Source organism: Anastrepha ludens, chromosome 5, assembly GCF_028408465.1.
Source record: "Anastrepha ludens isolate Willacy chromosome 5, idAnaLude1.1, whole genome shotgun sequence".
Classification (NCBI taxonomy): Eukaryota; Metazoa; Arthropoda; class Insecta; order Diptera; family Tephritidae; genus Anastrepha; species Anastrepha ludens.
In genome coordinates, this window is record NC_071501.1 from 125409816 (window position 1) to 125424098 (window position 14283).

At 40.6% G+C, this 14283-nt stretch overlaps 1 protein-coding gene across 8 annotated transcripts in view; it reads right to left on the bottom strand.

The window, feature by feature from the left end:
- The window catches only part of LOC128865166 (protein split ends), a 125641-nt gene that overhangs the window by 97883 nt on the left and 13475 nt on the right, over positions 1–14283 (bottom strand). For 5 of the 8 annotated variants that reach the window (XM_054105232.1, XM_054105231.1, XM_054105238.1 and 2 more), the window contains one exon: positions 6628–6900. In XM_054105232.1, the coding sequence (XP_053961207.1) occupies positions 6628–6719 (92 nt within the window). In that variant the 5' untranslated portion in view covers positions 6720–6900. Of the gene's footprint in view, positions 1–6627; positions 6901–14283 lie in introns of those variants that run through there. The other 3 variants (XM_054105235.1, XM_054105237.1, XM_054105239.1) reach the window with 3 other exon arrangements.

Genomic DNA, 14283 nt, shown 5'->3' on the forward strand with positions numbered 1-14283 from the left:
ATAAAGCGAAATTGGTAACACTGAACTCGTTTGAAACCGAAAACATTGTTGTCACATTGATGTGTTGTGTCACAAAGTAAGAAAACACTTTTATGCTTTGATTTTACGTTTCATAACTTGCGCAAAGATGGAAGAAAACTTCTGTAATGAAAATTGAGATGTAAATGTTGAGGGACGCCAGCAATCCCTTTAAAAAGGATGACACGATCAATGTACGTAAATTAATGCTGAGACGTCTCGGCCAACTGCAGCCAGAAGAAAGGCACATACGTTCAATCCAACCCAACTCTATCTTGAGTTTAAAAAGAGCACTGAGTGTGGATGAGGTACTAAGATGAGCAGAGGACAATAGAGACCATGAGGTCGAAGCGTAAACCTCGAAGTAATCTAAATCTAACATCTAAATCAATCTTTACCTTAGGAAGCAGCTTGCGCTTGCTTAGTTTTGTTTTGCAGGTTCTTTAAATCATTTAAGCCTTGGAAACAGCGTCTGATTTTGCTGCAGAAGTTCTGGAAAGGGAGAACACTGTTGTTAGTGTGTTGTAAGAAATTCTAACCTGCCCACACGAATATACAGCATTGAAGCAAATTTTAAGAAGATCGAACTGCACACGTTTTAGCTGTTTATGTACTTATTTTTTTATACTCGAGCACTTTTTTTCGATGGGTGCCAGGGTGAGATCGAAGCGGTATTTAACCGATTCCTAAATATCAGTTTCGTTTGCTTTTGATAGACCCAAAGTCTTTGGAAGTCAGAAAATAAGTGTTATCGCCTTTATTTGTTTATGACATCATCAGTGGCAGTATGCTCATTTTTTTGGAAAGAACTAATTTCAATATTCCACCACCTTTCTATGATGCTAAATGTCGAACGGTATGTAAGCAAAATTTAGTATATTTCAATGAAAAGTTGGTACGCACATTTCTCGATGTTCAAGGTAGGTTGGTACTGAAAATGGAAAAAACCGGTCAATAACCACGCGAACTGCCATATAACGATAATTTTCAAACAAGCAAATGGCATGACATCTTTGTTATAAATAAAGTAAAATTACTCATTTTTAGTACAAATAAAGAAAGAAGTATATCGCAGTTAATATTAAAAAAAATGGTGCCACGCCCTCTTTAAGACAATGTCTCGATAACGACTTAATAAGCCTCACCAAATGTGAACACATATTGCTCCCCAGGAATCGGACAGAAAAGTCCATGTCCACTTTTTTATGTTAAGACTGAATTTCCATTCATCCAGCTGATGCTACAACTATAGAAAGCTGGCCGTTGGAAGAACGCACACCAAGTTTCAGCCAGATCGGTACATTTCTTTGTGTTTGCCATTCGTTTGTCAAGTGATTCGAAGTCGAGTGATTTTTAAAAAAGTTATTTTCCATTACGACAACGCACCAACTCACGCTTCAGCAGTTGTTTCCGCAAAATTAATAGGAACAGAGTTCCAACTCTCTTCATATCCCCCCTATTCTCCAGAATTGGCCTCGAACTATTATTTTTTCCACAGTTTGAGGAAAGATTTTATTCAAACGAGAAGGTGATTGCAGACACGAATGCCTGTTCTTCAAACTTGGACAAATCCTATTAATTGCAAGCTATCAACAAACTAGAACAGCGTTGGACGAAGTGTATAAGCCTAAACGGAGGCTATGTGGAAAAATGAAGAAGGTTTACCCAAAACAATTAAGTAGTTTTTAATTTCACACGGGATTTCCAAACGACCCTCGTATATGAGTTGGTTCAATTACAAAAATTAACAGCCAGCCCAAATTAAGATGTACCAGGCTGTATGATTTAAAATAGACAAAATATTGCATTCCCATGGCAGCCGGTTCTACGTTACCGGAATGACTCGGGTTTTCTTTCCCGACCAAGGGCTGCCGCCCCAGTATACTATCCCTGTCTAGTGTACCGTATTTTACCCTAAATCTCTCGTCACAGGAGCAACTCATAGCAGCCAGTTTGCTCCAAATACTTCTCTTCCGGGCTGGCGTCGAACCCAAACCCCGGACCTGAAGTATTCTACTGCTGCATTTGCCACAAACGGCTCCACCCGAACTCCACCTCGGTTAGGTGTAACCAGTGCAACTGGTGGTGCCATCTTAAGACCTGCTCAGGCCTTAAGACACACAGGGAGTGGTCCACAAGGTATGTGGCCACGTGTTGCTCCCGCTCACAGGCGGCCCCCGCCTCTACGGCTACACTGCCCTCAGTGCCGGCACTTCACACTGCCGCCACTAATAACACCTCTACGGTAAGGAGCCCCCAAGAGCAACACAACTCCCTCTCAAACCCACAACCCTCCTGCTCCTACCCCAGTGCGGGGACAAACCAGCGGTTCTTGGTCCCTCGCACAGTCTGCTCCGTGTGTCAGACCGTAGTTCCTCGGAACTTGACAACAGTTCAATGCAATTCATGCAGTGGCTGGTGCCATTTTCGGAGGTGCTCCGGCCTGCACACCACCCGTGAGTGGACACGCGACTACGTTGCCCCCTGCTGCAGAGCTCTGCACCCGCAATCGCCCCCAGTGGCGCGGCCATCAGACAACATCAGACCACTACCCATTTTGCGGAACGCACAGCAGGACCAACGCAGACAACATCACGCATCCCTCACCCCCCGAATTACGACGACACTCCAAGCTTTTGCAACTAAACTGCAACGGACTCACGAGTAAGATTGACGAGATAGTCGACTTCATGAGTCGGTTCGGAATTAAGATAGCTGCGGTCCAGGAGACAAAATTGCACGCTAGCTCCCCCTGATTATCAGGGCTACAATGTGCACCGAAAGGACCACGAGCGAGACAACGGTGGTGGCCTAGCGTTCATAGTACACCATTGCGTGCAGTATCGTCTTATTGATGAAGGCATCGACCGCAGGGACAGCACCTTAGAACGTCAAGGTATAGCTGTCCGGTCAGGCGATGCCGAGCTCGAAATATATAATATTTACATACCCCCTGTCACCTGCTGCCCGGCAGGATATCTCCCCGATATTGGTGCGCTCATCAGGGGAGAAAACCGATTGGTAGTAGGTGACTTTAACGCGCATCACGATCTTTGGCATTCAAGCCTGCCAAATGATCGTAGGGGACAGCTATTGGCAGAGCAGATAGACGATTCGACGTTCAGCACTGTAAACGACGACGCCCCCACCAGGGTAGTGGGCAATTGCAGCAGCTCGCCTGTCATAACAATTGCTAGCGCAGGTCTTATAAATAGCATAACCTGGCGACCTATGCTATCGCTTGCATCAGACCACTTGCCCATTATCATCTCGATCGAGAGACCTGCCGACTTTGTTTCCGCGGATCACCGGTCATACGTCAACTTTAACAAATCTGATTGGACCAGATTTGCGGAATTTACTGAGGACATCTTCGCAGCCCTACCCACTCCCACCGATGTGCGCGCAGGCGAACGCGCACTCCGCAAGGCGATCACAGCCGCCGCGGCTCGCTCCATACCCGCTGGACGGATCCGGGAATTACGTCCCAACTTCCCAGCCGAAGCAGCCGTTATGGCAAACGAGCGTGACCGTCTACGCCAGGCCGATCCCGGGGATCCTCGAATAAAGGATCTCAATTCGGAGATCCGGCAACTGGTCACCCAACATAAGCGCACCAAATGGGTAGAGCATCTGAAGTCCTGGAACTTCACCTCTGGTGTGAGCAAGGTCTGGTCCACCGTAAGGTCCCTGTCGAACCCGACGAAGCACAATGACAAGGTGGATATCACTTTCAACGGTCGTACTTCGTCGGACCCGAAGAGATGCGCGAGCTATTTTAGCCGGCAATTTATACTGCATCCTCCGGTCGACAGATCCAAACGTTGTGCCACCAGACGGTTGCACAAACTGCCCTACAACAGTGCACCGCATACTTTCACCAGCGACGAGGGGACCATCAAACGAATGAAACCATCAAAAGCCATTGGCCCCGACGGACTAAACATGCTGATGCTGAAAAAACTGGGTCCATTGGGAGTAGAATATCTCACTAAGGTCTTCAATCTGTCCATGGTCACTCTCATTATTCCTGATAAGTGGAAATTAGGGAGAGTGGTCCCACTACTGAAGCCTGGGAAACCCGCCAACCAAGGGGAGTCTTATCGTCCGATAACTCTCCTTTCCCCAGTAGTGAAGACACTTGAAGCCCTTCTACTCCCACTCCTCACACAACACCTGACTCCAGCCCCACACAAGCATGATTTCCGTAGAGTGCACAGCACCACCACGGCACTCACCGTCATAAACACCCAGGTAAACCGCGGACTAAACCAAAACCGCCCCTGCGAGAGGACTGTCCTAGTAGCGTTGGACTTACAAAAGGCTTTCGACACAGTCAGCCACGCCACGCTACTAGATGACATTTTACAGTCGACACTCCCGCCAGGGCTGAAGAGGTGGACCGCGAACTACCTGAGCGGTCGTCACTCGTGGGTGATATTTCGAGACCAAACTTCCAAACAGAGAAAAATAAAGCAAGGAGTACCGCAGGGTGGTGTCCTTTCACCCTTGCTTTTTAATTCCTATATTTCGAAACTCCCCCAGCCACCAGAGGGAGTCTCACTGGTCTCATACGCCGACGACTGCTCGATAATGGCGTCGGGCAATGACATTGATGGCCTATGCTCTAAGGTAAACGACTACCTCGCCCGCCTTTCTCGCTTCTTCACTGCGAGAAACTTAAAACTTTCTCCCACTAAATCCACGGCGACCCTCTTTACAACCTGGGCAAAGGAGGTCAAGCTGCAACTTCAGGTGCACGTCGATGATACCCCAACACCGACGGTCAATAATCCCAGAATTTTGGGAGTCACCTTTGACAGCTTGCTCTCCTTCTCAGCGCACACAACCGCTATTGCAACGAGAGTACAGAATCGCAACAAGGTCCTCAAGTCGCTCGCCGGCAGCACTTGGGGCAAAGACAAAGAAATGTTGCTGTCGACTTTCAAAGCAATAGGCCGACCGGTTCTCAACTATGCCGCGCCTGTCTGGTCACCTGGAACCAGTGATACGCAGTGGACGAAGCTACAGACCTGCCAGAATACTGCCATTAGGACCGCGACAGGATGTCTCCTGATGTCCCCAATTCAACACCTACACGATGAGGCCAACACGCTCCCTGTTAAGGAGCACAACAAAATGCTCGGCAAGCAGTTTCTGCTTGGGTGTCACCGCAGGCCTCACCCATGCAGACACCTGCTCGAGCCCGAGCCACCTCCCAGGCACATCAGGAGACACTTCCTCAACTACGTGGACGAGATCCTGGACAAAACAGACAGACCACTCCAGGATCAGACAGTATACAGACAGACCAATAACGACATCCATCGGGAGACCCTTACCACCTTCCTAAGCTCCCGACCCCCGAATGCCGTTATCGGAGTCCAACCACCACCCATCGCAGATGAAGAGCTCCAGCTTCCCCGAGAGTCCCGCGTAATCTTGGCACAATTACGTTCTGGATATTATAGCAGGTTAAACTCCTACCTATCCAGAATCGACCCCGACATACTAAACATATGTCCAGCATGTGAAGGCACCCCGCACGACACTAACCACCTTTTCACATGCCCCAACAAACCCACTCATCTAACACCCCTCTCCCTATGGACCCAACCCGTCGAAACAGCCAGTTTCCTGGGCCTACCGTTAGATGAGCTAGACGAAGACGACCGGTAATTACACTACACTGACAGGGCGAAGATACTGCTACAACAACAACAACAAGACAAAATATTGCCAATCGAAAAAAATAATTTAAGAAAAATTGTAAAAATACAAATTCTATTTACCTATGCAAGCTAATAGAGAAAAAATATTGACCTTTTTTCTATTTGAAAAAAAAAAAAAAAAATTTAAACTCCACACCTCTACAATTCCCATTAAGCAAAAAACGAGTTCTAATTTTTTCAGCATTAGGAAAAGATTCGATATTCTTCTTTTTCAAATTTTACTATAGTTAGTCAAAATCGATTAAATATTTTTATGCGAACACCCAGCACAACTTATTTCTTTGGATGACAGCCTTGCATCAGTAAATATGGGAGCTCGGATGGGATGTCCTATCGCACCCACCATATAGTCCGGACCTGGCACCAAGTGACTATCATTTCTTCCGGTCCATGCAAAGCGCCCTTGGTGATACCAGGTTGGCCTCAAAAGAGGCTTGCGAAAACTGGTTGTCTGAGTTTTTTGCAAATAAGTAGAGGGGGTTTTATAAAGGGGGGATAATGAAGTTGCCTTCTAAATGGCAACAAGTTTGCCAACAAAACGAGGCATATTTGACTTGAATCGGATAACTCTAAGTACGTTAAATAAAGCGTAAAATTTCGATCACAAATACGACATTTCTTTTTCCCCAACCCAATATTACATCGTGGAGCAGCGCATAAAATCAAAGTCGTATTAAATGTGTAGTGAAACTTAAAGAAACAACTTTTGCATAGGATATAAATTTCAAATTTAGATTTCCTAATTCACGACAAAACAACACCAAGCCCTTCAAAAACTTTCCTACCATCAAAGTTGAATATTTTAGTTTACAATTTTTAACGTAGACAAATAAAAAAATGCATCTACTCATACATGGCTATGAAGCTCAACACTTACCGTTTTAAATGTTCTCTGTTTTTTGTATCCTCACGTAATCTCGCTTCGGGTATTTGACCAAAACAAATCTTTCGGGTCTCTTCACGTACCATTTTGTTTATAAAACTTCATGGAGGCGACTTGTTTTAAAAGGGGCGCGCTCCACCCCATTCGGATTGGAGAACGACTGAATATCCTCAATCGTAAAATTCTTTTTCGTAAACACCGTCAATTGACGTTAAGAATCTTTGCTTTGGTTTATTATATGCACTAACACATACACATTGAGATTTACTGCAAAGGAAAGAAAATATTTTTTCAGTATTTTTTGTTTATAGCGTAAAAATTTAATGTTAATTTTATTTGGAATCAATGTAATGTTTTTGTGCCTGGTTAACACCCGCTACAGCTACCCAAATCTTAGCAAAGCAATTTAGTCATTTGTTTTTTAAGAATATTTTTAGGAAGTAAGCCTTGAACGGAATACAGAATGAAAAATTAGCATACCACATACTTATGCACATGTAAAGAGCATTTTGCACATACATATACATGCACACACAAATGCATACAGCTGTGGTGTCAAGCATAGGGATTTCCAAGTTCGAGTTTCTTTCTTAAATTCAAACTAAACTCATATTTTGTATGAGAATTCAATAGCTGATTTATGAGTGATAAACAAGAATGATAGAAAGAAGATTGCGCCCATCAAGAGTGCGTGACGTCACGTTATTCCGAGTTGTGCAGTATTGCCAACCATTTGCTCTTCGCAATAAATTTAGTGCTTTTTTATACCGAAAATGCGAAAATTTTGAAGTTTCGTGTTTGTTTCTTTTTTTTAATTTAAAGCTACCGAAACTTTAAGTTAAAAAAAACTGTATTTTTATACAAAAGAAGGTTAAAAAGGCCACTCCTTGAAGATTTTAGTGCTAATGAAAATTTGTTGCTTCTTATAAAATTTGATATTTTGAAAGTGTGAATTTAATTTTTTCGTGTAATCGTTTCTTCCGGTCATCAATTCTTAGTGGGACATAGGGCATTAAGCAAAAAAATACCAGAAAATACTAAAGAAACCATAATGACATTTTTATAAAAAGAGTACCTTATCTAGTTATATAACCTCAAATATAGCAAAAAAGTCGTTCCCTTAACAAAAGAGTTTCGTTTAACAACAAAAAAAAACTAATAAATTAAATTATACATAACCATAACACATTTATTTAAAAAAACGCACATTTTAAAAATAATTTGTTACACATACAAAGTTCTTTAAGTAATTCAATAAAGATTTGGTGTTTATTTTCCTTAAATGGGCATTTTAGAGCGTTTTTATATCCAAAGCTAGGCAACACTGCAGTAACGAGAGAGAGATTTGACTGCCGAAAGCAGAACACTAAAACACCTGCAGTCGCGGGCACTGCCACCAGATGTTAAAAAAAAAGTAAAGCTAATCAAAACTGAGTGAATTATTTAACTAATTACTAAAAAATTTATATTTTACAAAATTATAAACATTACATTTTAATTAGAACAGGCTAGAAAAATGTCATGAAGAAAGAACTAAAACTCCGAACCTAAATAACAAAAAAAAATGTTAAATCAAGTTACGAAAATGGTAATCTGGTCACACTGGTGCTAAAATCACGTAACTCGTTGTCAAATTCGCTGAGAGCAAAGTAACGGGACCACGATAGGCGCCATCTCATTATTCTTTTCATCATGAGTGATAAATAATATTTTCCAAATATCCCCCTGGTGTTAACTGTTGTGATGAAATTGTCGATGACATTTAGGTCGACTGAATTGGTCTCATAGGTCTCCTATTTTGACATCAGCATCCCCATGTTGCCAAAAGGGAATTACACAACTTGTTTCCCAGAATAGCACAGAACCAATGGAGCTCAAGTCCTTCGTGTGCCATTTCGAAAACCCTTTGGTCTCAGTACAATAGATACAGTACGCAGAAAGCACTGAGCATCCATGCCCTAGCTGCGCTAATCGGTCATTGGACGATCGCAACACACGCAGAAAGTTAGGTTTACCATTTAATTCCCATTGCAGAAGCTGTGGTGGGGACTTTCCAGAGAAGGAGACTGGGTGCTCTTCTTTCGACAGCCTACGCAGTGCTCCCCCTAAATTCAGTCAATATTCTCCATTAAATCAACGGCTGAAGTTGGCTGTAGATATATGCCCGTTGGAGGCCTAAAAAGGGTATCAAAACAGCACATTAGTGCTACTTGGGGAGTGCCAGGCTGGTACTTCAACCATTTCACCTACCTACATATGTATGTATATGTGCATATGTATCTATATACATATGTATGTATGTATGTGCATACTTCGCACCGAGTCGTTCTGAGCTATGTGCGCAAAATTTCGAAAAATAAATCGTTTCACCCAAAATGGCCTTTGTACGGCCGGAGTCATTTTCTTTTCTTGTTTGTATAGGATCCACAATCATCTTCAACAGAATATTAGAAATTCGAATTCTCACAGCATTCATACCCTCTGTTTGACAGATAAGGAAAAACAAAATGCTTCGGTCAAACAGTCGCAATTTCATTTCGGTAACGACTGCAGGAAACTGTTGACTATCGCGTGAATAATGAAAATGCAGTTTCAAAAACGTAGTGTTTTCGAATAAAACTTTGTTTTGAAAAGCAGCTTTTACGCATAATTTGATAGTCCCTGAAATTAGTTTCCGAACTTCCGCAGTTTGACAGGCTTCCTGAAAGCGCCTTCCTTGCGATTTCATTTGTTTATTATTTTTGTTCAAATGTTTATTAAAACTGGAAAAATGAACTAAAGTTTAAAAACATATTATACTGAAGAAAATGTGATTCCAGGGTATGTATGTATACTCGTAAACGTTTCCAAGAATATACCACGAAATCCCTTTTGTTGATTATCGTTTTATTACCCCTGCCAGAGCTTTAGGGAACTGGATACATCTACTTATCTACTTATAAAATGTATGGTGTTGATTGTATGAAGATATAATATAATATGATAGACGTATACATAAGCACATGCATACATATGTGTGTATATTCATACATTCTTATTCATCTAAGATTATAACTACCTATGTACATATGTATGTGAGTAAGATGTGTTAATATGTCTTGCTAGCCAGCAACCGACCATCGACCAACGAGTTCTTACTCTAATTTGTATGGAACAGCTACATATGGACGTACATATGAGTGTACATATGTGTGTACCATATACAAGCATACGTATTATGGATAAACATTCAACTGCCTTAAAATTTAACAGCACGAACAAAACATGTCCAAATGTTGAAAATTCCATATAATATTTTAGTACGGTCGTTCGGTCGGTTGTAAACATATATATGTATGTATACACATATGTACATTAATACAACCCGCTTTGATTGTGTGCATATTCGCTTCGCATCGAAGCCATGTAGATGTATGGAGTCGTGTCTATCTATGTGCCATTGTAAGCATGTGTGTGTGTGCATCTATCTACTCGTACGTACTCGTATACAACTAATGATAATTGGAAATGTGGCAACAGCGCACATATCCAATTGAATAGTTGAAAGCAGCACAATAGAGTAGCGCAGCAACAGTAGTGCAAGCAAAAACTCGATGAAAATTGGCAACATGGTAAAATGTTTTCTCAATATAATTGACGTTTGTTTGGTTCGAGTAGCAAAACTTGCTGAGTATGCGCGAAAGAAAAGGAGAGAATTTTCATTTATTTACCAGGGTAATGTTTATATATTTATATATACACAATATGTATGTGCACATTCGTGTGTATGGCAATGAAGTTCGTGAGCTGCCGTTGTGTAAATTTTTGTTCTGAAATTTTTGTTGCATTTTTTTCTTTACAGTTGCGTGCAAACAAGAAAAGGGTGGCAGAAGTACAAAAAGCATGAGGAGATAGAGAGATTGGAATTGTGTAAGACCGGGTATGGAGTGCGAAGAAAAGCGCGCGCGTACTCATAAGTGCTAGAGCGAGAGAGTTGATTAAAAAGTAAGCAATTTCAAGCATACGTTCAATTCGAGCGATGTCTGTCACCGGCACGGGGTGTCCGATAGGAAATGTGTACGTGTAATACGTATGTGGGTATTATGTGGATATGTTTATATATGTGTGCGAATGTGCACATGTACCATTCATTTGAAGGGAATTCACGGCAAAGATTTTTATAACATTAGAGCTGTCGTTATCGTTGTTGTAAATTTAGAAATGACTACGTATGTATGTATAATTTTAGAGTTATTTTTTTCGTGCAGTGCTATCATCGCCACAGTGGCGGCCTCTGCCTTTGTTGGGGTTGCTTTTTATTTATTTGCTTTTCGGCTTTTCTCATATACACACGCAACAACCACAAGTATAATGATAATACAGAAATCCAAATACACATACATATCCATAAACATATACATACATACGTGCATATGTAGATACAGGGTTTGATTAAAAAGTAATGAGCCTTCCCGCGCGGAGCGTCTGCCAAGCACTTGGACCTTCCCCTTCCACTAGAAACCGGTCCCAGTTCGCTGGCAACAACGGTGCAGTCGACATCGCTCCGCGCGTAAAAGCTGTTTTAAAAGTGTGTTAGGATTTTGCAGTGGCGAAAATGCAGCGGTCGTTGGAGCAACGTTACTCGATCAAATTTTGCGTAAAGCTAAACAAAACGAGTACCGAAACCATTAGGCTACTCAAGGAGGCTTACGGGGACGAATCTCTGTCTAGTGCCCAAGTAAAACGGTGGCACAAGTCGTTCAAGGAAGGACGGGAGGACGTCGAAGACGAACAGCGATCTGGAAGGCCTTCGACGACGCAAACAGACGAAGATGTGAACCGGCGACAGCCGAATTGAATGCGATTCCGGCGGATGAGCTTAAAAAATGTTTCCTGCAGTGGAAGGACCGCTACCAGCGGTGTATTGACGCTCAAGAGTCCTATTTTGAAGAATATTAGTTGTATAAGTCAAAAAGTTTAATAAAACTGATTAAAAAAAAATAAGGCTCATTACTTTTCAATCAAACCCTGTATATACAAAAATATTCACGTAAAGCAGAAATCAGTAAGAAATCTCTTTTTAGTAGTTACGCAGTTGATCTAACTATTTAGAAATGAATGCTACTAATTACAAGCTTTAGGCAAACAAAAATAATTAAAAACATTAAAAAGCTACGTTATTTATAAAACTAATAAGAAATAATTTTAGCATACCTACATACACAATGAAATGAGTTTAGAGTAAACCTTTTTACATTTTGGCGTTCTAAGCGCAGATTAAAGGCTTAACAAATTTTCAAAAAATGCTGGAGTTTTTTTTTTTTCAGTGTAAATTACTGTTCCAAGCATATTTTCAAAGCAAACAAAATCAACATATTTTCAGCTTTTAACTGCTAATTGAGTAAGCATCGCGAGAGTGGATAGCTCAATTTAAAAATAATTGCCTCAATTAAGGTGAATTTTTTTCACATATTTGTATTTACATATGTATATATAGTATGTATATAAGTAGCTTTGGTTTCTGCAAAATATGGAAAGACTGTTTCTGTACTTAGAAAATATAATTTTTGAAAAAATATTTTCAACTTCATATGCGGATATTTTTCATGCTTATGAAAGAAGTACGAATTTCTTTGAAAAATCATCCCTGCATTGATCAGCATAAATAGCAGGGTTGTTTACATCCCCTTCTATGGATATATCAGCAAGTGAATAACATCAATCAAATTTAACTTTCTAACCATTCAGAAACAATTCCCAAAATTAACAATAATGTACATACATATGTATGTGTATATGCGTATGTGTTTGCCCACATTACTATTACTCTCATCTCAGTTAGGGTGTTGTATGTACCTACGTCTGTGTACAGCAACGATTATCAGGGAGTTGCCTCTCTGATAGGCAGCGGCACAATGACTTATGAGAAACCTTCTTCCTTCAAACAGCTGGCAAGCATTTAAAACGTTTACCACCAATCGATATGGGAACTAGTCCAGACAATATTAATTTATTCACAATCAACGCATATTTAATTTTTTTTATTAATTTGCCAGGAAAGTTGATTTTTTCAGTTCTATTGAGACGGTGCACTTTATTTCATAATAAGGTTGATCACTAATAAATGTCTGTATACATTTCATTTCAAATCTATTTATGTATATGGAAGCGAAGATTTGTAGTATATGACTTTTTACTGTTTTTCCTAAGTTTGATTTTTTCGAATATATTATTGTATTGAAAGCAAAAATAGCGTCTACGTCAGTTAATAGCTAATATTAAAAATGTGAAGCCAGTGTGTTAACATTCCGTATTTACATTGTTATACTTGCAGCGAGTTTACCCAAAATCGCAAAATGCCACTTTCTAAACAGTGATGGTATTTACATCATACAATAATTTGTAGAAGGTAGTTTCACTCTCCTTCTTAACTACCTTGTAAGCACTCTGTCAGAACTCGTTTGGTACCAATTTATTGAAATAAAAAACAAAAACCTATTTAACTTTGGAAATATATAACAAGGGAAAGGCAAATTTATACGTTGAAAAATTTTCAAAAAATTATACTCGTCACAAAATTGGAAAATTGGATGGCCGTTTGTGAAGTAAGGCCGTGGTTATGCTGGCGGACATGTGCTCGGCGGACACGAAATGTGTTTGCTCTGTTTGGTTTGGGGTGGTTATACTGAGTTTGTTACAGAGTTGCATTCTGGTGAAGCGGAATTTAGTTTGCTGTATACTCTTCTTGTATTTATACTACTCACAGGAAGCGTTAAAAATGGAAATAGACAGGATAACTGAGTATAGAAAAAATTTCATATTTTAGACAGAAGATCACAGAAATTTTATGGGAACATTATTGGAGCTTAAAAACTGTAAACGTGCTTTATTTTCTTTGCTATAATTTTTCTGCATGGCAACATCACATCTTACGTATATTTGGGTGGACAAAATTTTTTCGCTGTGGGAGTGGGCGAACTTTCTCTTCTCGAGTTCAGAGTGTAACAACAATTCCAGTGTTATACCAAACAAAATTTCGGCATAACCACGTTGAACAACAATTGTCAACGGGTCCGTTTCGAGTCCCATTTCAAGCGCAGAGTTAATTGCGCGAAACAGTCGTGCACTGCCAAGTCGTTCCGTTCCTGTTCACCATCCCGAACGGGATGCAACAATCAGCAAAAACCTAAGCGTTCTATCAAATACATTCTGTAATATAGAAACAGCTACCGGTATAATTGGATTGAAGATTAATAAGGAAAAAACGAAACATATGTTGTTGTCCAAAAAGATCAGATAATACCCTGCACAATTACAATCGGAACATATGGCGGAGAAAACTTTTTCATATTTGGAATTTAAAACAAGTTTTGGCAATTAAGGGGTATCACAATCGCTTCTGAAGACCGTGCAAAATAATCATGAATAAATCTAAAGTCCGACCAGTTTTGCTTTACGGATCCATGCCGTAGACATTAAGTGAAAAGGACAAAGCCAAACTCCAAATATTTCAAAGAAAAATTTTGAAAAAAAATCTTCGGAGCAGCCAAAGCCAACAATGGTGAATGGCGCACAAGATGGCACCATGAACTGGGCCAACTTATAAAGGGGGAGAAACAAATGGATAGGTCGGTCAAGTTACGAGAATGGACCCAATCAGAGCTCGACGAA